This window comes from Rhinolophus hipposideros (assembly GCF_964194185.1).
Source record: "Rhinolophus hipposideros genome assembly, chromosome: 15".
In the NCBI taxonomy this organism is placed as follows: Eukaryota; Metazoa; Chordata; class Mammalia; order Chiroptera; family Rhinolophidae; genus Rhinolophus; species Rhinolophus hipposideros.
Window position 1 is genome coordinate 4802700 of NC_138061.1, and position 20938 is coordinate 4823637.

A 20938-nucleotide genomic window follows, 5' to 3' on the forward strand; every position below is an offset into this window, starting at 1 on the left:
TCCAGGGCTCAGTACCTTCTTCCTCCAAACCATATCCCGTCTCCTCTCAGGGAAGCTGTGGCCCAGCTAGTCGGCTGAACTCTCTTCTCGTGACAGCTTTTGTCTAACAGATGTAATGACGTCCTTACCTTAAAATAACCAGCTTTGTGCTTCCTACTCAGATTTTCGGTGTTGGACATAGATTATTTATAGATACCTACAGAGGTGGGAAAACTATAGACAGAAGCTATGAATTGAGTAACACACAATTTAAGTGAGCGGTTGTTTCTGCATGTGTGTGCTCCAGAAAGGGCCCAGCGATGACATCTGAAGCCCAGGGAATGTGCTGTGTCTTTATCTGGGAAGGTACATGGGTGCTCTGTTTAATATCTTTAAATTATAGATTGTAATACATTTCACAATCAAAATGAGAGTGAGGAAAGCGTAAATGGGCACTTTGTAATGGTTCAGAGCTCTTCTCTGAGTCAAAGATCAGAGCTTAAAGAGGAAATGCATGACTGTTGGGCAGGAGTTTTTTGTTGGTTTTTGTTCACCCTCCATGCGGAGCTCAGTTCTGGAGAGGTGAGTTTGCTGGATAGTTGAGCTAAGAATACCAGTCAATAGGCCAATGCATTTTGGAAAAGGGAATAGAGAGAACATTACTATTTAAAGACCTGTGGTGCCCCAGTTCCTCCCAGAGTCAGGCTCAGGAAGCAGGCTTTGAGTTTTAGTCTAAGAAACAGAAATGGCAGAGGTGGCCTCTTTATGCATGTTCCCCTAATAGAGGCAGAGCCTGCACAGGCAATGGGTCTTCACTGGGGTGATGCAGCTTAAAACTTGGGGCGTGAATAGGGAACCTGACTCCAACCTGCATGCAGAGTGTATGGGGTAAAAGACAACCATGCCTCCTTGCCTAGAGAAGGCCCATCTGAGGATGATTTCATGGCTGACGATTGTACTTTTCAGAATCCACAAAGAGACCTAATCAACAAGTTGTCAGGAAAGTCCTTCTTGGGGGCCATGCTTTTCTTTTCTCCAGGAGACCAACTACTTTCCACTTTCTGGGAGTTGTTTTAACCCTTTCGAGTCACAAGAGAACATCTGACTTAGAATCGGTCACACAAGAATCTACCAGACAGATAGGTAATTGATAGGTAGGTAAACGGATAGAGAGAGAAAGAGGTCGTTAGATCTCCATGCGTCTCTAAGTAAATACATTAATTTAAAGAGCCTAACACCAGCATGGAAGTAGCAGCTTGGGGACTGTATCACTAATAATGGATTTCGTTTTTGATTCTTTAAGAGAGTTTCTAATAAAAGGAAGTAAAATAGAAAGGAAGAACTATTTTAGGACATTTTGCTTATGATATTTTATATTTAAACAGGATTGACAGTTTTTATTAATTTCAGGTGTGCAAAACAACATGCTGATTAGACATTTACACCCGTCACAAAGTGAAGCCATCCCCAAGTCTACTGCCCCTCTGATACTGATATTGTATATGTTGTTACGATACCATTGACTCTATTCCCTACGCTGTACTTTACATCCTATGAATGAATATATATATAGACACCTATATAGACACATATATATATATACACGCACATACATATATATTTAATTATAGTTGACATTCAGTATTACTCTACATCAGCTTCAAGGGTACAGCTCAGTGGCCAGGCATCCATCTACACAGTCTATGAAATGACCCCCCCTGGTAAGTCCAGTGCCCATCTGGTACCCTACATGATCTTTACAACATTATTGATTATATTCCTCATACTGTATCTCACAACCCCCTGGCTATTTTGGGACTACCAATTTGTACTTTCTAATCCCTTCACCTTCTCCCCCATCCCCCAACCCATCCTCCCATCTAACAACCATCAGTTAGACTGAGAAAGACAAATACCATATGATCTCATTTATGTGTGGAATCTAAAGAACAGAATAAATAAGCAAACAAAACAGAAATAGACTCAGAGATACACAGAATTGACAGTTTTTGAAATCAAAGTTTGGAAAGAGATTCCTGTACAAATTAACAAAGCCAATAGGAGACCTCTGTCCGAATGAGAAGGTGTAATGACAGCCATTTTTATTTTGAGGAATTTCCATGTACAAGCTCCAAGACCCGGAAGGTACTTTATCTATATTTGGTCGGTTTCTTTATCAGAACATGGAAAGCTGCGTTTACCCCTTGTTGACTGGCTTGCCTCAGATCCCATGGCCAGAAAGCACATTGAGGGGACCCTCTGGATTCTGTGTTCTTCCCTCTGCCTTGCCTGGTGGCACCACACTCAGCCTGTTCCCGTTGTCTGGGGTAGCAGGCCTCAGGGACAGAGGGGAGAGAACAAATTGCAGGCAACTGAGACATTTTAAGAGAGGTCGCCATTATAATCAATGCCAGGTCATCGTGGGTTCATTTTGTTTTTGTGTATAAGATATTTGAGACAATATAGCAAGAATCTTCTAAGAGATTTGATTATTCCAAGGGTCCCCAGGACAGGTTTTCTGCCCCAATATATGAGGAGGTTTGGACACGCCCCACTGGCAACAGTGGCTCTCTCCCCAGGGGGGGGGGGGGGGCGGGGGGCGTCCCCATCTACATATGCAGAGATGAGTCCCTGCCTTATTAAAATGCACACCACCTTAAAATTTATAGAGTATGCCGAAAGAAAAAATGAAAAACAAAAAGAGTGTGAAACAGGGAAGCAGTGAGAAGAAAGTCTCTCTCCCACTACCATCCCTGGTCCTGCCTTGCCCCGCTCTGTCCTCCCCACCCAGGGCAACACTGTTTCCAGCATCTTCTGGGTCCTTCCAGAGATATCCTGAGCCTATCAGCATTTACTGAGGAAGCACACCTGACATGCTGTCTCACGTTTTGCTTTGTTCACGTGATAACATATCTTCGAGATTATTCCACGTGGACACAGAGCATCTGCCTCATTCCTTTTTTACCACTGCAAAGCTTGAAAGTGCTGGAATGTATCGAGTAGCCCCCGACTGATGGGTGTAGATGGTTCCAGATTTTTGATATTGCTGTGTGGCAACAAGGCATTATCCACATTTTAGGTCCACTTCTGTGTGAGAAGTGTGCACACTGATAAATTACCTCCCCTCCCTGTTCCTGCCGTAGCACGTAACCCTGCATCAGTGTTTCTGGAATCATAATGATAACCAGCATTTAGTAAATGCTAACTACGTGTCGGATATTATGCTAACTAAGCACCTTACACAGGTCATTATTACATTGTGTTATCACCTTGATTTTAACATTTAATATTTATATTAACAATATAAATATGTCAATATACAAAATGTAATTATATGAAGTATATAAATATATTGTTTCTTAATATATATGCTTATTATAAAAATAGATACTATAATAACAAAATTAAATCAATACTGCTTAATATTATTAATGCAATGTAGTAGTGACTAGATTTTATAGATGAGGCCCGCTAGCTGATAATGGTGGAGATGGGATTTGAACCCAGGTACCTGGCCCCGAGTCAGTGTGCTTGACTCCATTGCCTGTTGTCAGGAAGGTCATGTGAGTTCCCAAAGGGCACCAGCAAGCACGCTCTTTACAGCCTAGTACTTGAGAGTGCATATGATGGAGCCTCCAACTGAGCTCCAGGGGAAGGCTCGTCAAGAGTGACGGCCGTGTGTTAAGTGCTAGCAGAGCACGTGCACGCTGGCCACAATGGCCCCTGTTCTCCAGACGCAGCCCCACAGTGACCTGCCTGTCTCGGGGAGCGCGTCATGTAGTGTCCAGCGGTCAGGATGATAGGTGTGCTCTTGTCAGCTGTTTTGAGCACAAGTCTCATTTCGTTTTTAGTAGAAACAAAGGTATTTTCTGGAAGCAGCGAGAAGCAGCCAGAAGCACGTGTGACTTTGTCTGCTCCCCCAGTGGAACAGAAGCTGGTTAAAGATTTTCTTCCCGATGGGCGTAGCTCTCCAAGCAACAACTGTCAGTCTACCAACATTTCTGAGCCTGCAGAGTCTCAACAGCAAAGCTTCCTGAAACCCAGCCTTCGTTTACCTGGGTTTCTTGACCCCTTACAAGATTTATGCGCAGCTCCACAGGAAGACAATGGTGTTCAGATAGGAAGAGAGTTCCCCAGAGGTAAGGAGCAAGGGAGGTAGGGCTGAAATGATTCCTCACTGATAGTCATATGAAAAACGGTACCGCGTCTCCCTGGGCCCTGGTTCATACACGCCCACCTTATGCAGCTGCCCAGCTGTGCCAGGGGAGGGAAGCAGGACTGGCCGGTTCAAATGGTGGGTGGCTTCTACCCCCCAAGCATGGAAATGGCAGCTCTGTGTGGGATAGGGACCCCCAGCCCTGCCATGTGCAAGGCCAGTGTCACCGAGGCTGAGAAGGCCATCCCACGTGTGTAGCAGGCTCTCAGGCTTAGGGAAGGTCTGAGGTGCTGAGGTGGCCGCTCTGTAGGCGGCAGGCCACCAGGCTGACTGTGTCCCCCTGCACCCGAAGAACAGGGATAACAGCTGAGAGCTGCCAGCCCCCACCTGTGCCCTGCACTCAGCAAGCTGAGCACGCTGGCCCTCACAGTGCCCTTGAGGTAGTTCCCAATGTCAGCCTGTCACACGGGAGGAGGCCAAGAATTCAGACCAGGCCATCACTGCTCCAAAGGCCAGTGGCTGACCCCACTAACACTGCAGTGAGCACTGAACTATTCAAGAGCACAAGAATAAAATAGAAAAAAAAGATCTGTAGCGCCCAGTCATGTCAGTGGGGAAATTTAGATTTTCTCTTACTCTAAAGCATTTTCCCAAAGAGCTATGGATAAGGACAGAAAGGAAAATATCTGATTGAAGAGTTTTCCATTTTAACAGTTAAAAATTTACGGTAATTGATCAAAATCATTTCACTTGGAACTCTGGACAAGGTGGAGGTCCGACGGGAGAGGCAAGGCTGGGGATGGGGACCAGCCAGACATGGCCCAGCCCGTGTCACTGGGAAGAGGGATCACAGCAATGGAGACTTCCACGCTACGTGGACGAAGCTTAGCTGTGAGCACTGAGGAAAGCGGCCTGTTAGGGCTGAGGGCACTTGGGTTGCTGGGTCTGCTGATGGGGAAGGAGTAAGGACACTGTGGCTTCCCTGTGTGTCAGCTGAGCTAGAATAAAGGTTCATGACAAGACATGGAAACAACAGGGTGGGAGGTGTAGCTAATTCTCACTGGAGGGGGGTTGGGGTTGGATGTCAGGGCGAGTGCTGAGGACTCAGGCAGCAATGTGGGGAGCAACAGCAAAATCCTCCAGAAATATCGGGAGCAAACGCTTAGAAGAATGAGAGAAAATAACTTGAGAACTTCTAAGTAGTGTATTGTCGGTAGAGAATCAAAAGTGTTAGTTGGAGGTGGAACACGGACCATGAACAAGCCAGGGAAAGTCTGGTCTGCTTGTAGGGCTTGTAGGTACCAGGGAACATTGATGGTTCTGATTAGAGATAGGACAGCTGGTCCAGACCAGACAGGACCCAGGAGTGAACGGTGGGGTTAGAGCGGGGGGTTCAGCTAAGACATTCACGGGACCATGGGACCCTCCAAGTGGCCATGTCTCCACTCCCAGCAGAGTTAGCTCCTCTGGGTGCTGTGGAGAGATCCAAGGTGACCGTGGCATGGCCCAGCCCTTGAGGGAGTCACAGGCTTGTGGGGTGAAAACATCCCATTAAGCCCCCGCCGTGTAAGTGCTGAGTGTGCAATGTGTGTGCCACTGCTGGAACACACAGGAGACGGGATGGACGGAGCCTGCCCTGGGAAGCGGATGTGGCCTCCTGAGCATTTGGGGCTCAACCAGCGGTAGGAGTCACCGGGTGGAGGAATCCACGCAGCTTTGTGGAGGGAGGGGAGCCTGTGGGCGAGGACTGAGAAAGCTGCTGTGAGCTTCAGAACTGGGGGGCTTTGGTTTGGGGAACGTGGGGTGGGGAGGGCCGGGGGGGAGGGTTCAGACACAAAGAGTGGCCTAGGACAGGCTGAAAGGACATTGTGTTCCAGCGGAGGAGTTGGTCAGTGGCGGGCAGTGAGTGTGTATTCATGCACCTTCCACACCCAGAGCCCGCCCTGCGGGGAGTGCTGTTGAAATCAACTCAGTCCTGACCTTTTCCACAAAGAAATGTCAAAATGCCCCCAGGATGAGACTGAATCCAGTCTTGAGAGAGAGATCATCCTCGTTAGGACTGCAAAGCCAGCGGTTGTCTCTGGCAAATGAAGGGGAGGGATAAATAATTGAACATCGTCCCTCCCTCTTACATCGTTAATGTAGCAAACATAAGGTGAATTGATACTCTGTCCCCAAACAACCACACTGTCATAATCATCAGGACACACTTAATATGAAGCACAGACTAGAAAAGTTTCTTTTTGTTGTGAGTAAAGGTATCTCGATCCACAGAAGCCAAGTGAATACCTCCATGGCGTAATTAGCTGGTCATCCAGTCTGGCTGCTTGCAGACATTCTTCTCCGTGGCCAGGGCAGCCAGGGGGTCTGTGATGTCATTGGCTTCACGAGCCCCATTAATAACCCACTGGCGTTTCTATTTTCAAAATTGTCTTCCGTACCTAATGGTGTTGAGGAACTAGGCAAAAATCCCTCGGTGCCCTCTAAATGGAATTCTAAATCTTCTCTCCTAGGAGATTACGCATGCTGCGACTTGGTTGTAAAAATAAAGGAATGCAAACAGAGGGAGGACTCTGTCTCGTCGGAACGCCAGCCAGCGGCGCCCGCGCCAGCACCCTCCAAGGAACCAGACAGTCCCGACCTGCAGGAAAACTGTTCTGAGTGCCAGCAAACACCTGCAAGCTCCTTGACCTTGCAGGTAAGGCCTTCTGCGCGACCAGGCTTGATTCCCACCAAGGGAAAATCTTTCCCGGGGAGTCCACAGTCACACGACCTCACTCTCTTTTCTGAGGCTGGAGACCTGACTCCCCTTCGTGGTGGCTTCATGTGTGACTCTGGGCCGGTGCCCTAACCTCCCTGGGCCTCTCTTTCACAGTGTGAGTAACGGAGATAATGGTATCGACTCCACTGCTGAGAATGAGGTCATATAATCTCAATGGTGACGGTGAGTGTAGCAATGACAGCATTTGTTGAAGTCGTGGGTGCCCAAACATTGGGCAGGTCACTTCATAGGCATCAGCACCTTCCATCCTCGGGGCACCCCTTTGAGGCAGGAGTCCCTCTAACCCCATCTTTAGATAACGACGTTAAGCCTTTGGAAGTACCCAAAGTCATGCAGCCATGAGTTCAAAGATATTGAAGCTTTCGTTTGGTGGCCTTTCCAGATTATAGAAGTAATATGTGCACATTTTTTAAAGTTCAAAAAAATACAGAAGTATCACAATTAGCGGAGCAAACCACCTCACAGAAAGCCCTTGCTAACAGTGGGTTGCCAGCCACACCTTCCAAGAAGGCACTTGATATGCTGTAAACCACCCTGGAAACTGGAGATGGCTCCATCACCAGTCCCTGGACCCCCGGGGCCTGGCTGGGCCTATGGGAGAGACTCATGGGGCCCCAAAGCAGCTGCGCCTCCAGCCTCAGGGCGGACAGAGCCACGCCTGGGCCAACAGGCCGTTCCCAGGGGCTCTCCCTCCAGGCCCAGGGATGTGTGCCTGGTACCTAGGGGCTGGCCCGTGGAGGCCAGCTGGCCAAGAACACTCCTTTCCTGCCACGGCTGCCAGGGGGCTTGTCCATGACACAGATGGAGCTCCGGCTGCCCTCCTCCTGGGAACTGTGACCTCCCAGAGGGCTGGGAGAGGGATGGGGCGGTGCCTCCAGAGGGCCTTTGCTGAGAGCCTACTATGTGCAGGGCTTGGGCACAGGCAGGAAGGGATACCACGTGGATGAGACATGGCCCAGTCACACAGGAACTCATAGCCCAGGTGGAGGTGAACGTGCGTGTCACTCCGACACTGTGGTCTGTGAAGTACCACAGTGCTCAAGCTGCAGGGGAGACCCCGCGGAGCTTACAGGGAGAGCTGGGCCCCGAGCCGGTGGGTGTGGCTGGGGTAGGACGCCAGTGAGACGACTCAACCAGAGGGTTTCAAGGGACGGGAAGCTGAGGCAGTGAAGGGCAGTGGGAAAAACATGGGCTCCCGCAGCTGAGGGTCAGCACGTGATCTACCAAAGCACAATGAGCCTCAGCGTTTGCATGTCAAACAAGGGTCCATAGAGCTGCCTCCGGAATCCGTGTGGGGGTTCCCAGAAACCACGAGTACACCTAAAGCACCTGGCCCAGCGTCTGGATCAGGATGTGTCAGGGGCATTTATTGTTTTCAGTAGACCTGTGTGGATGGCTTAGTGCAGGGCCCAAGTGACACTATAGGGGACTCTGGCCTCCTCTGTGGAGCTTCCGGAATCATTTTGTGTAGGCAAAGATATTTTGCCAGCTCCTTCTGCCTGGGACAAGACATTGCTTCTCTTAGGCACAATTCCTGTTTCTCCTGAAAAGGCTCATATTTTGCGCCAGGTGGGTCATCTGGCTCTGTGCTTCTTAAGGCTTCCAGCCCCAGCAGAGGCAGGTGACACGTGATGTTTCCATTCCTTCCCCACTCATGTGTCTGTGGAATATGGGATTCAGGGCATTCCTGTTTTGGTCTGTTAGAAATGAGTTACCTGTCAGCGTAGAGGAGCGAGTGGCTAGGCGTGGCCCTTGCACATATAACCTTGATGTTGCAGTGGGGTCCTCGGCGAGGACACACTGCCAGGACCCATGTCACCAACAGGTCCGTGACAATGTTCACATGAGGTGGTGGGAGAAGACGGTGACGAGCTTATGCACGGTAGCTGTTGGTCTCCAAATGTCGTACTTGGGGTTGGCTTCTTGATGCGTCAGATGGATGTGCGGTCTTTCTGGGTCACTTCTCTTAAACAGCCTTAAACAGCAAATACTTTCTTTGCTCCAATCAGGAAGCGCTGGAAGTCCGTAACCCTCAGTTCATCTCTCGCTCGCAAGAGCGGCTGAAGAAGCTGGAGCACATGGTCCAGCAGAGGAGAGCCCAGCGGAAGGGGGACCAGGGCCAGAAGCAGAGTCCGTTTCCTATCCGCGCCCACAGGAAGCAGTTCACCATCCCCCATCCTCTTAGTGGTAAGCTCGGGGAGCTGGGGAGGCTGGGGGATCCTCAGGGCTGGAACCTGGCCCTGATGTGGTGGCCCAACCGGTGCCACTGACGTACGCGGGACACATACTCGCTCCCAGTACCTGAACCTCCTTATCATAAAGCCTTCTCTGAGAGCCAGCCCACTCCGAGAGATTCTATATGGGCACTGAATTCAGCAGAAATAACTTGGGACACAAATTTACCGTGCTAGCTGGGAAGGAAGCCACACCACTGTAGCAGCCAGGGTACAAGTTCCGATTCTTGGCTCCTGACAGATATTTGCAAGAGACCCGCACTGCCCTTTAGAGATTGCAAAACAGATCTCAGGGTGAGAGGTTGGCTCCAGCTTGTCTACATAAACATTCGTCATCTCGAAACCCCGTTCCTGCTGTGAGCTCAGAAAATGGAGGGCCAGCTTTCCAGGCGCAGTGTCACGCTCATCCCACAAGGGGTGGCACACATTACAGAAGGAGATACCAGGAGCCTTCTCCTGGCCAGACACCATGCTGGGAGCTGGGAGAGTGCAGTGAGCACGACTGTGCCCAGCCCTCTCTTCATGGAGCTTTTAAACAGACTATGCAACCAGCAAGAATAACAAGGAGAGACAAGGGCAAAAATGGTGGACATCAGAGCACATACTGATGGCCTACCAACTCAAATCTTAAAATCTGGAGGTGTGGGGAAACCTCCGTTTTATTCCTTTGGATAGAGGATTAAGATCTTTCTTCCTAGGAAAACCTTCTTCTGGCCCCCAGGAGGTGAAATCATGGGTATAATGCTGAATAAAAGTCCTCTGGGAAATAACCATGTTCAATAAAATGCAGCTTAGCAAGCATTACCAGATCTTTCAGGTGGCCTAGGGGACAGAGGACAAAGGGTGTTGTCATAGGACTCCTGCTAGCATCCATGGTCCGTGCAGGCTGTGGCCCTCATCCACCCAGCATCGCTAGGGGAGTCAAGACCCCGGCAAGGACAACCTTGAACGTTTCCTTCTCCGGGTGAAGGATTTAGCCAAACACCTGATACTCCTGCCCAGTGACACTTTGCAGTTAGCTAAGAAAGCGCAATCAGCAAAATGCTTGTGCCAAAGCATTCCGCCACGTGCAGATGTGACTCGCCAGCAGTGTGAGCCGACTGGCTGATAAAGGGTCTAGGTGGGGGCTGTCTCGTCTCTGGCTCAACAGAGAGCACCCCCCGGGCGAGCGCAGGTGCTGACTTCTGAAGTGAGAGACCAAATGTCAGCCGCCATGGGAGTCCCCTGGGGCCTCCACTCGTTGTGCCTGTGACATGGGGGCTACTTGGCCTCAAGAAAATCCTGCTTGATAAAAACGGTTAGGTTAACAAATGCGTTGTCAGCCCATATAAAGCAAGGCTGCTTTAAAGCTCAGCCTAGTCACATGTGACAAAACACAGTGTCTGAGGGGCTTCCTTGTGTAGGAAGAAATGGAGACCCAGGGACATCTGGGAACTTACATGATGGATCCCTCATCCCCTCGGCCCGCTGTGCTGGATGGTCTGGAATACCATCGCCTCCAGCATCTGTATTCGTTTCCTGGGACTCGGTGGCTAAAATAACAGAAGCGTATTCTCTCATAGTCAGGAGGCCAGAGTCCAAAATCAAGGTGTCGCGGGAGAATCCAACCTGTGCCTCTCTCCCAGCCCCTGGTGGCTTCTGGTGGCTTCTGGCGTTTCTTGTAGACATGTCATTATGATCTCAGCCTCCATCTTTAGTGGCTCCTCATTGTGCCCATGTGTCTGTGTGTCCAAATTTCCTCTTCTTCTAAGGACACCAATCGTTGGATTAGGGTCCACCCCGGTTCAGTCTGACCTCATTTTCACTTTTGTACATCGGCAAAGACTCTACATCCAAACAGCCACTCACATATCCGGGATGGGGCATGAATGCATCTCCTTGGGGGAGACACAGTTCTACCCTCTACATTGTCCTGTGGTGTTTTGCCCTAAACAGATACCCTTACAAGTTCACGTTCCTCTACGTGAAAGTCTTAAAATTGTATAGCACAAAAGGTGAGCAGACCCTGTCCGTAGTCTTCAGCACCTTTTCCTCCCTCAACTTCCGAGACCGTCCCGGTGACTGCAATGCTCTGGGACTTGCGTGCGGGGGTTTCACGGCCCCTCGGCCTGTCCCTGTGGTATTGACGTGTTGATGAGAGCTTCACGCTCATGTTTGTTTGTGTTAGGTCCGTTAAATCAGACGAACTCTGAAACCAAAGCCTCGTGTGAGCATGGGCAAGTGAGGGGCAGTGTTTAACGCCCCATTAAACAAGTCTGCAGTACACATCTTGTCTTCAGCCTGTCTGCTGGCAGGGTGATAAAAGCGAGATGCAGATGTTTTTCTTACATGCTAAATTAGTCCATAAATCCCATGCGTGAACGAGCTCTGGCTACAGTGTCAAGACGTCTGTTAGAGAGACTGGATCGCTTTCTGAGCTGAGCCAGTGGCCTCCAACCAGGGCTTGCACCGCAGTCTTGGCTCCAGAACAATCCTGAGAGGTTCAGGTGGGAGCTCTGGCAGCTGACAGACGCACACTCGGGCAAGCGCTGCAGGGACAGCCAGCGCCTGACTTGCAGGGATGATTACTACGAGGGCTGGAGGGTCAGCTCTGCTTCCTGTTGGCCAGTGCATTCTGAGCCGTCTTTAAGGCCCAGGGTGCCTGCAAAGTGTGTGAGTGTTAATTGGGCTTGAGACGGGAAGATTTTTTATGACAATTGGGACTTCGGAGAGAGGAGGTAGCATGATAAAGGTCCTGCCTGCAGCCCCAGCCTGTCTCTGCTGACAGCAGCTGCCTGCATTCCCAGAGCTAATTAACCCATAAGTCTCTTTGGTCCGCCGGGAGCCACTTGGGTCCCCTTCGCATGGCTCTAGCAGTGACACAAGGACCTTTTTTATCCATTGGTTACAAACCTTTCTTGAGAGCCCACTCTGGGCCAGGCACAGTCCCTGGTCTCACACACCTCCCCAAATCATGGGGAAAACACGCAGGTAAGGAGGCAATGACCTTGGGGTTTGCTAAATGACATGAAAGGAGTTTTGCTGGGTTACCATGGCAACCCACGGGCGATGGACTTGTTCTTACGTATGGCATATTGATGTCTCCTGATGGAGGAGACCTCCAATGACCTTAGGATACGTGGAGATAATGCAGATGGACGGTGTGCAGGGTGGGGAGAGTGGGATGGTGGTGAGTGAGGAGGCAGAATCACAGGAGTGAGAGGTCCTGGGGCTGCTTAGCTCAGCTGTGGCTGGGCGGTAAAATGGGGGTTTGGAGCAGACAGGGAGGTGGGGGCTAAAAGGCATTGTACGTGCTGCTTCCGAGTTGAACCATATTCTGAGGTCCAAAGCTCAGGCAGGATTGCACAGCATAGCTCCAAGCAACGTATGACTACGGTCCCCTGGGGCAGGGCAGTGGAAGGCAGAACAGGGACAGAGTCCTGAGGTCTTTGGGTGGCAGAGTCAGTGGAATGTGGTGACCGCCAAGTTGTGGAGCAGAGATGAGCTCCATGAAGCTAGAGGAGGAAGGCAGGAGGTGGCCTATGCTCGCATCTCTGAGGCCCGGACTCAGCAGTCTGAGGGCCTTTCTCTCCCTCTCAGGTCGGGGCTCCACCTAGTCACGTCAACCTGAGCTTCCCAGGGCAGCATCAGGGCTTGGTCGCTCAAAGGCCAGTCACAACCTGGAATTAGTGTCTCAGGATCGGTCTCTGCTTCCACCTTGTAGGGTGACTCTGCAGCAGGGGGCACTGAAAACATGTGGTAAGCATAGGGATAGCCCCACATGTGGCATAAGCACCTGCAGGCAAGGCAGTCGGAGGCACAGCACCTGCAGGTACGAGGTGCTCGGTCGGTGGTAGCCCTCACTGTCCCGCTGACCAGTTTGTGGCTGTTCTGACTGCAGCTCCCCAACCCTCGCCCTCATGGTCCCCACCGCACTGGGGTCCAGCCTCTCAGTCTCCCTGGATTCCATCCCCACCCAGCAGCCCCGACCCCTCCCAGCCTGCCTCTGCCCACCCCCACCCTTCCCAGCTGGTCTCATTTGCTGGTAACATTCACCATCAGGGTCCCCGAAACCCCTGAGAGAAGCTTTATCTGTCCCTCTTCCTCTCTGACTCCTGCCTAACCCCACAAGCCCCTCTCAACTGCAGCCTCTTCCCACATCTCTGAAGCCCCAGGCGCTTCCCTGATTCCTGTAATGCAAGACATGGGCTGTGTGGTAACTTCAATTCTCAGTCCAGCACTTGCTTCTTCCAGAATCACTGCTTCTACCCACCCTCTACTGCAGCTGGCTGTAACGCCTGGCAGTGCTCAAACACAACTCAGCTTGCCTTGCTTCTGTCCCCCTATTCCCCTCTGCCTGCCGTGGTCTTCCTCATGGCGCTCCCAGGTTGTCCTCTTAACCTGTGATGGTATAGAAAACCCTTCTTCCATGAAGCCCTCCCTGACTACTCCCATCCAGTCTCTTCCATTGGAGGACTTAAGGCTCCTGCATCCCTCTAGATCCCCTGCCTTCTTGCCTTCTTCGTTTGGGATTATTGTCGTGTGGGTGTGGTGGACAGACTGCCCCAGATCGTACGTGCCAGTGGGCACACAGCACACTAGGTCAGTCTGGGAAGCCCTGCTGTGTGTAGCAAAGCAGACGGTGTTCATCTGAATTGCATTATCCACACTCGCCAAGGTGAGCCAAGTACGAGTCATTCAAATCACGGATCAGTAGAAGAATGGAGTTTTCCAGAAAGCACTGCAGAATTCCTTCTCCAGCACAGCGGCCTTCGTTGATGATTCTTGGCTGGAGCAAGTATTAAAATTAATTTGCATTCCCAGAGCATCTAGCTAGAGAAATGACCCAGCAGATAGGAGATAGCTGGGGAAGTCATCGCAGTAATAAAAATGTGCTGCTTATCACGCAGCCAGCCAAACACTGGCCACATCCTTCCTACAATTGCCTGATCCGATCTCGTGAATGTTTTTCCATAAAACATTTGAATGTGTATTTGGGGGCAGTTCTCCCAATATTGCTCACAAAAGAGTTTTAAAAAGTGCTTATCAGATAAAAGTAGATTGTTACTTCATCAGTTTACAAAGAAAACACAAAGCATGATTTAGCTAAAAGACCGTTTCCCTGATTCGAAGACACTATTATTAGTGTGCTTCCCAGACTGACTCTAAAGGTCTTGTGTTGGGGACCTTTAAGAAACATGGGAAGAAAAGATCAATTTCTGTCCATTGATTAGTAGTAGGCTGAAGGACAGGGTATTTCCACTAAAATTAACCCACCAGAATTGGACTGGCAAGGGAAAATGACTATATGAAAGATTCCTTTTCCCAATTGCCTTGATTTTACTTTCCAAGTGATTGCGCTCTTATGCTACAGCGTAGTTCAGTAAGAAACCATGCGGTGACACTAAGGATATAAACTACTTGGCAATGAGAATGAGAGTTTATTCATCATCTACAAATCACCATATTTTGTGGCGCTAAAAACTGCTGGAAACCCTGGAATTGGAGCAAATATTGATTCTCAGATCCATAGTTAGTCTTTCAGAGTTGGACTACATGTCACTCTTTTATTGGGAAGGTGTGATTTGAGTCCTTGTTATTATTAAAGTTCCTTTAAAGGAGTAATTTAAACTTACCATTTAAAACATGCATATACATGAGAAATATACATTTGAGAAAATGTGGAGAAAGTACACCAGATGTGTGTGTGTGTGTGTGTGTGTGTAATCCTATTCTATTACCACAAATATCTTTTGAAAACTGAGAATAACTATTTATGTTCTGCAGTTGTCACTTTTCTCCCCAGTATCCTCAAGCTGCTGACTATCCCAAATGCATTTCAGAGGAAGACCAACCCCTCAGGTTCCTTTACAACGCCCGATGTATGGTAAAGGCACTGATAAGTCCTGCAACAATGAAGGCTACTTAAATTTGCTTAACCTTATTTTCCCTAAACTTCTTTGACCTTGGAACACTTTTATCTAATTCTCGAGAGTCAACTTTGTGAACATTGCTCTAGGATTCTTTGCTTGTAGAAATACTTATCATGCTTTGCTAAAGAAACCCCCACTGGAGATTCAATCTGCCATTCCCCACAGAAACCTGGGACTTTGGGAGAATGGTTTTCCTCTCATTACCTACATCCCTTTGGTCTGGCAATGCCAGGAAGTGATGGCTGCGTGCCCTGGGGACTTCTGGGCAGTGGGATATAGTGTTGATTCCACAGCCTGTGGTTAGCTTTGCTTCCTGGAAGCTTGTCCAGTGACAGGACCTGCCTGGGTTTGTCTCCATGTGGCCCCCTACCATCTGTAACAACTGCATCATGCTGGTACCCAGCACAAAGTCTGTTGGGGAAAGAGGAGCCAGTCTTGGTCCCTACGGAAAGGATTTCACAAGGTCACAATATCAAATAACCAGGGAGAAAAGAGAACCAGATTTATCAAATGGAAAATACAGGACGCCCAGTTAAATTTGCATTTCAGATCAACAAAATCATCTTTAGTATAAGTATATCCTAAATATTGCGCAGGACATATCCCCAAACAGGCTTCATTTTTGATCTGAAATGCAGATTTAACTGGGTGTCCTGTATTCGATCTGCAATGCTTTCTCAAAGCCTTGAAAACCATGGAGGGTCTTGGCTTATCGCGCTTGTTACGTTCTGTCTGTGGCCCTCACGCCTGAGTGAGCACCTGGGGGGCCTGTGACAATGCAGACAGTTCTGGGCCCAGCCCCAGAATTTCTGATTCAGATGAAAATGACATGTGTATTTGCATGTGTGACGAGTTCCCAGACGCTGCTGACGCTGCTGGCTCAGGGAGTAGACGGTGCGTGAAAGCCACACAGTGGGCATTCGTGTCAAAATGCAAGCCCCACTTTGCCAGCCGCGACTGGAGATCTGCAGAGAACAGAAATCTATACATTCCATCCGTAACTCAGGCCCCCGGTGTCTTACCTGCTTCCTTTGAGGCCTGAGGTAACTGCGAGACCTCAGCTTCCTCACCTGTAAAGAGGAGGGAAGACCTCCTTTGCTGGGTTGGAGTAAGGATGAACTGCATCCTGAATCGGGCGGCAAGAGGGATGCCTGGAGAATAGTGGTAGATAGTGGTAGAAGCTTGCATCTTCTCGGATTACAGCATAACTTCTGCTTCCCAAGAAACTCCCAGGAACCCCTAAGACAGATGCCATCCCCAACACTGAGCAGAACAGGACCTCAGCGAGCTTGAACAGCTTGTCCAGGGCACACGGCCACCTGGCCAAGGCCTCAACTGGCCCAGGTCTTCAGACTCAGACCGCAAATGGACACCTTACATGGTGTGGAGGGATCAGGCAGACCAGGGGAATCATCAAATGTGTATCGTGTTTAATCCACTAATGCTCGCATTATTTTTATATACGAGTACACAGAAACTATGGGTCTCCTGCCATGTCTAGTGAGATCATAAGACTTGGGGTCCTGAAATCCTGGCGGACGGGTGCAGCCGCCCATCTGCCACTGGTGTGCCTGCAGCCCCACCACAGTGCTCATTGCAGGAAACGCTGCCTTGCTCTTACCACAGGGCTGCCCGGGAAAGGCACGCTTTAGGCAGCTGGTGGGAGCCCTTGGCGGGGGTTCAGTTTGTGAGCTTCTGGTCTTGAGCAAGGATCTGCTTTAGTTGTGAGTCTCGGATCCTGCAGACGCCAGGGTGGTCTTAGTTTGCACGGTGGCAGCTTGTGGTTCCATGGGCAGCCTGCCACGGGAGCCACCGAGAGCAGAGGTGGTGCAGGTGAGAGCCACCACTGAGACAGGGCGGTCTTCCTAAGTGGTCCCCAGGCTTTCATGGGGGCTAATGGAGCACCTCGGGCCCCATTGCCCCCTGCCTTACCTCTTGAGGACTAACCAGACATTAAATAGAAGTGTTAACATGTGGTGTCCTTGGCCACAGAGATGGGTGTTAGTGGAATGGACTGCGGGTATGGGGGGTGAGGAGGAAGCAACTAGAGCAGAAGAGATTCCCCCTGTCCTCCCAGGATTCACAGCCACTTGGGGAGAGAGTTGGCCAAGCAGACAGCTGTAAATTAAGTCTAAAATCACATAGGATAGGAATCCAAGGGAAGGGGGGTGTAGTAGGGGCTGTGACAGTGCTCTGGGGTCCAAGAGGTGGAGCAGGATGGAAGCAGGGATTACATTAAGGTTCCATTTCTCTCCAACAATGTTCTTCATGGCCATGTTTGACTTGGAGAACTGCTTCCTGTAGCTGGGGGAGCTGAAGCCATGGCCCCTGGCCTTGTCTACTCATGTTGCACCCAAGCTTCTCTGCTATGAAGATCTGGTGAGGACAGGGGGACTCATGGGCTGCCGGTGCTCATGGGGGCCCTTCTCATTGCCACCCCCTGTCCCAGAGGGACAAACCCTTTCCAAATCCATCTCTGCTCCAAGCCCCCTGTCTTTTCATGGAGGTGCTGAGAAGGAAGTCCTGCTCTAAACCTGAGGGCGAGGTCTGTACAGGAGCTGAGCTCTCCGTGAGCAGAATGGTTCAGTCTTCTGTAACCAGGAGCCTGAACCCTTCTCAAACTGAGTATGCAAAGCGGAATCGAGACCTCTGGGAACCTCTGCTTTGCTTTTCATTTCTTAATTTTGTACGCCTTCCCCAGAAGGCTCCGAGAGCCTCACTGCATCTCCATACTGCGACATCAGCATCTCTCTGGTGTGTCCGGATGACACTGGCACGCGGTGTTATTTTCCTAGCAATGCCAGCATCTGTGCGGCTTCCGCCCACCTTCCAGAGCCCTGGAACAGGCCACTCACACACACAACTGTCATTCCTGCAGGATTCCGCAGAAGCCTCGAAGTGATTTTAGAAAAATGAGAATGTTTACCCAGCACAAGATTTTATCATCACAAGAGCACTTCAGAGGCAAACAGCCTACGTGTCTCCTAACTCCCGTTGCCCGGGGCAGCGGGCACTGCTTGATTTCTGGAGGGCTAATTAGTCCAAGATAGACCACTCCACCATTGCCTACGTCAGCAAATGAGGTCCCACTAAGGGGAACTGAATAGAAATGAAGCGCAAGTAACTGGATTTAACTCCTGAAGACCATAATGTAATTAACCCTAGTGGCCAGCTGCTCACTGGTTGTGAAACTGGCATAATAAACAGCCTTGTGGTCTTAGAATACATGCGTCCTGGGGTCCTTGTTCAGCGGGGGAATCCTCTAGGGATTTTCCTGCCTAAAACATACCCCATTTATTCCTTTCAAGAGGCTCAGTCTTTAATAGAAGATTCTGGGAGGTGTAGACTTGGCATCTACACTCCAAACCGGCTTGTTGGCTCCTGGCTGGATTCTCGCCAACAGGCATCCATGTCTTGGTCTTGGTGTTTCTAAGACAAAAGAAGCGAAGTCTGAGAGTACTCAGGGTGACTGCAGAAAATGAGCTCTGGGAGGACATTGTCCTAATAACCCCTGTGAACTTGATTATCATTTAGATTACTTGTTCAATAGAGAAAAGGAAGCTTTTCAGAGAAGGGCTCTGTGGAGGAAACCAAGTCTAGGCCCCACATACAACCAGTCATGCTGGCGTCCAGGTGACACTAGCTGCCTCCTGGTGACACTGTCAGCTGCCTGAGTGTCGAGGGCACCTGTCCCTGTGTATGTGTGCACCCATGCGAGGGGAGGGCTTATAATACATACCCGCATGCGTTTGTAGAGATTAATGGGATGGTGGGACCTGGCTTGTAGTCAGCATCTCCCCGTGTGCGGCCTCAGAAGAACCAAGATCTCGTAGCTGGTTGTTTGCTGACTTTGAAACAAGCAAAGGTTTAAGCATGTCTGGCTTTGCAAATGAAATTAGCAGCAGGCCCTGTCGTCTGGATGGTAAACCGTAGTAAGCCAGACACAGAGATTCAGAGTTAAAAAAAGAAAGAATAAAAAAAAAAAAGGAATTTCCAGAAAGACAGAAATGGGCGATTTACCTTAGTAATTTTATTGAAAACAAAACAAAACAAAACAAACAAAAAAAAACACCCTCCTCTATTTGAATGATAATGAGACGTAAATACAACCACAGTTCTCTTTCCTCCATATTAGTGAATTAGAATACACAAAGCTTCAAGGAACATCCATAAAAGACTCATAAGTGGGTTGAAAATTGTTCTCACTAGTCACTTTAATTTTATAAAGGCAGAATTTCCAAGAAAAGAGAATTGATAGATGGAATTTCACTGTATTCTTGGACAAAGCACATGCAGAATGGTTAACAGTTTCCATCCCATGAAATGAGGTCCCCAGTGGGTCCTGCTGCACGTGACCTTGACCAACCGTCTGTGGCCACAGGCAGGCCCCAGGGCCCTGGTGCGCTTCTGCCTGGGCCACCATTCCTCCCAGCCTTCCAGCCGGCTGTTGTGGACACAGCTCAGCTGTGTCTTGCCCTTTCCTGATGGGTGACCATGCCTGCATGAGCCCTCTCCCTGTGCAGACGTGGGTCCTGGTACCAACCGGCCTTATTCATCTGCCTCTCACCCTGGGCTGTGAGCCCTGAGTCTTACTTATCTTTGCACCCCTACTGTCCAGCACCAATGAGGTGAAAACTTTGTTATTAAATTGGGTTATTAAACCCAAACCATGAGTCTTCTCTCGCAGCCCTACACCCCGCTTTGCACGCATTCCCTGTGGATGAGCCCCGCGTCCTCCCTCTACTAGGCCTGCATGCGTACTGCCGTCTGTCATTTGCCAGGCTGCAGTTGCCTGAACCTGGCGGGTTCTTGTGGTCCTTCGGGTCATGGTTTAAATGTCTCCTCCCCTGGGGGCCTTCCTAACCACCCAGGCCCTCTTTACCATCTGGCCATGTTTCACTGTCTTCAGAGCTCTTGTCTGAAATTTTTGTAGCTCCTTTGTTAATTTTCTGACACCTCTGTCAACAAATGAAATCTCACCGTGGCAGGATCTTACCTACTGTTTTTTTGAGCGACTCCTGGTATCATAGTAGCTGCTCATTAAATGTAGAAGGAGGGAGTGTAAAAGAACGAATTTTGGGTTGGTCTCATGGGAACTGGGCTAGCACTTGTCAGGGCTCCCAAAACATGGATTCTGCAACCTCAGGTGCTGGCTGTGTGTTCTGAGGTTAACAGCATCTGTGGATGGGGCTGGCCTGATTTGGGCTGAAACTCAGCTCTGCCTCTTACTCATTTACTGTGTGAACTTGAGTAGGAAACACTGAGCCCTTTGACCTTCCATTTCCCCAGTCCTAAAATGAAAAAAATCATGAGCTTGCCATGGGATTAGTATGAAGATCAATTGAGCTCCAATAAACCTAGCAGTATTTTCACAAATAGTAACGCTTGATCCCCCAGGTATGTCACGCTGCTGTATCCCCTCTCTCTTGCCATGTCCCCTCTCAAAGTGCCAAATAGGGTTCTCTTTACTCTGGTGAGGTTGGGACCCATTAGCAACACACTTGCTTTATTTCAAACCCCTTCCTCTAGGAAGGTAGACCGTCCCTTTTGCCTCTGTCTTTCCTGGGGCCAGAAGGGCCCCCATGATTCATCAGCTGGGCTATTATGAAAACTCAAGGTCAACACCAACCAACGTGCAGATGTGTCCCCAAGCAGTGGGGCAGCACCGTCAGCGGGGGAGGGAGCAGCCCCTTGGATACTGACCTGCTTGTTCTGCACGAACAGAGGCTGCTGGGCCCAGAATTTAAACTTCTGCTGAGGCACAGCAGGACGACAAGAGTTCAGAAAACAAAATGGTGGAGCTGCTAAACAGCTCACATTTGCTTTTGTTTTCTCTTGGAAATAAAACCAAAGCTTCACTGTGGTATCAGTTGCT

The 20938-nt window shown here is 49.7% G+C and overlaps 1 protein-coding gene across 2 annotated transcripts in view; it reads left to right on the forward strand.

The window, feature by feature from the left end:
- LOC308508279 ((E2-independent) E3 ubiquitin-conjugating enzyme FATS) overlaps positions 1–20938 on the forward strand; it is a 194262-nt gene that overhangs the window by 167275 nt on the left and 6049 nt on the right. The window contains exons 5-7 of one of the 2 annotated variants that reach the window (XM_081074718.1): positions 3831–4118; positions 6649–6833; positions 8927–9104. In XM_081074718.1, the coding sequence (XP_080930844.1) occupies positions 3831–4118; positions 6649–6833; positions 8927–9104 (651 nt within the window). The remainder of the gene's footprint in view (positions 1–3830; positions 4119–6648; positions 6834–8926; positions 9105–20938) is intronic. The other variant, XM_081074719.1, reaches the window with a different exon arrangement.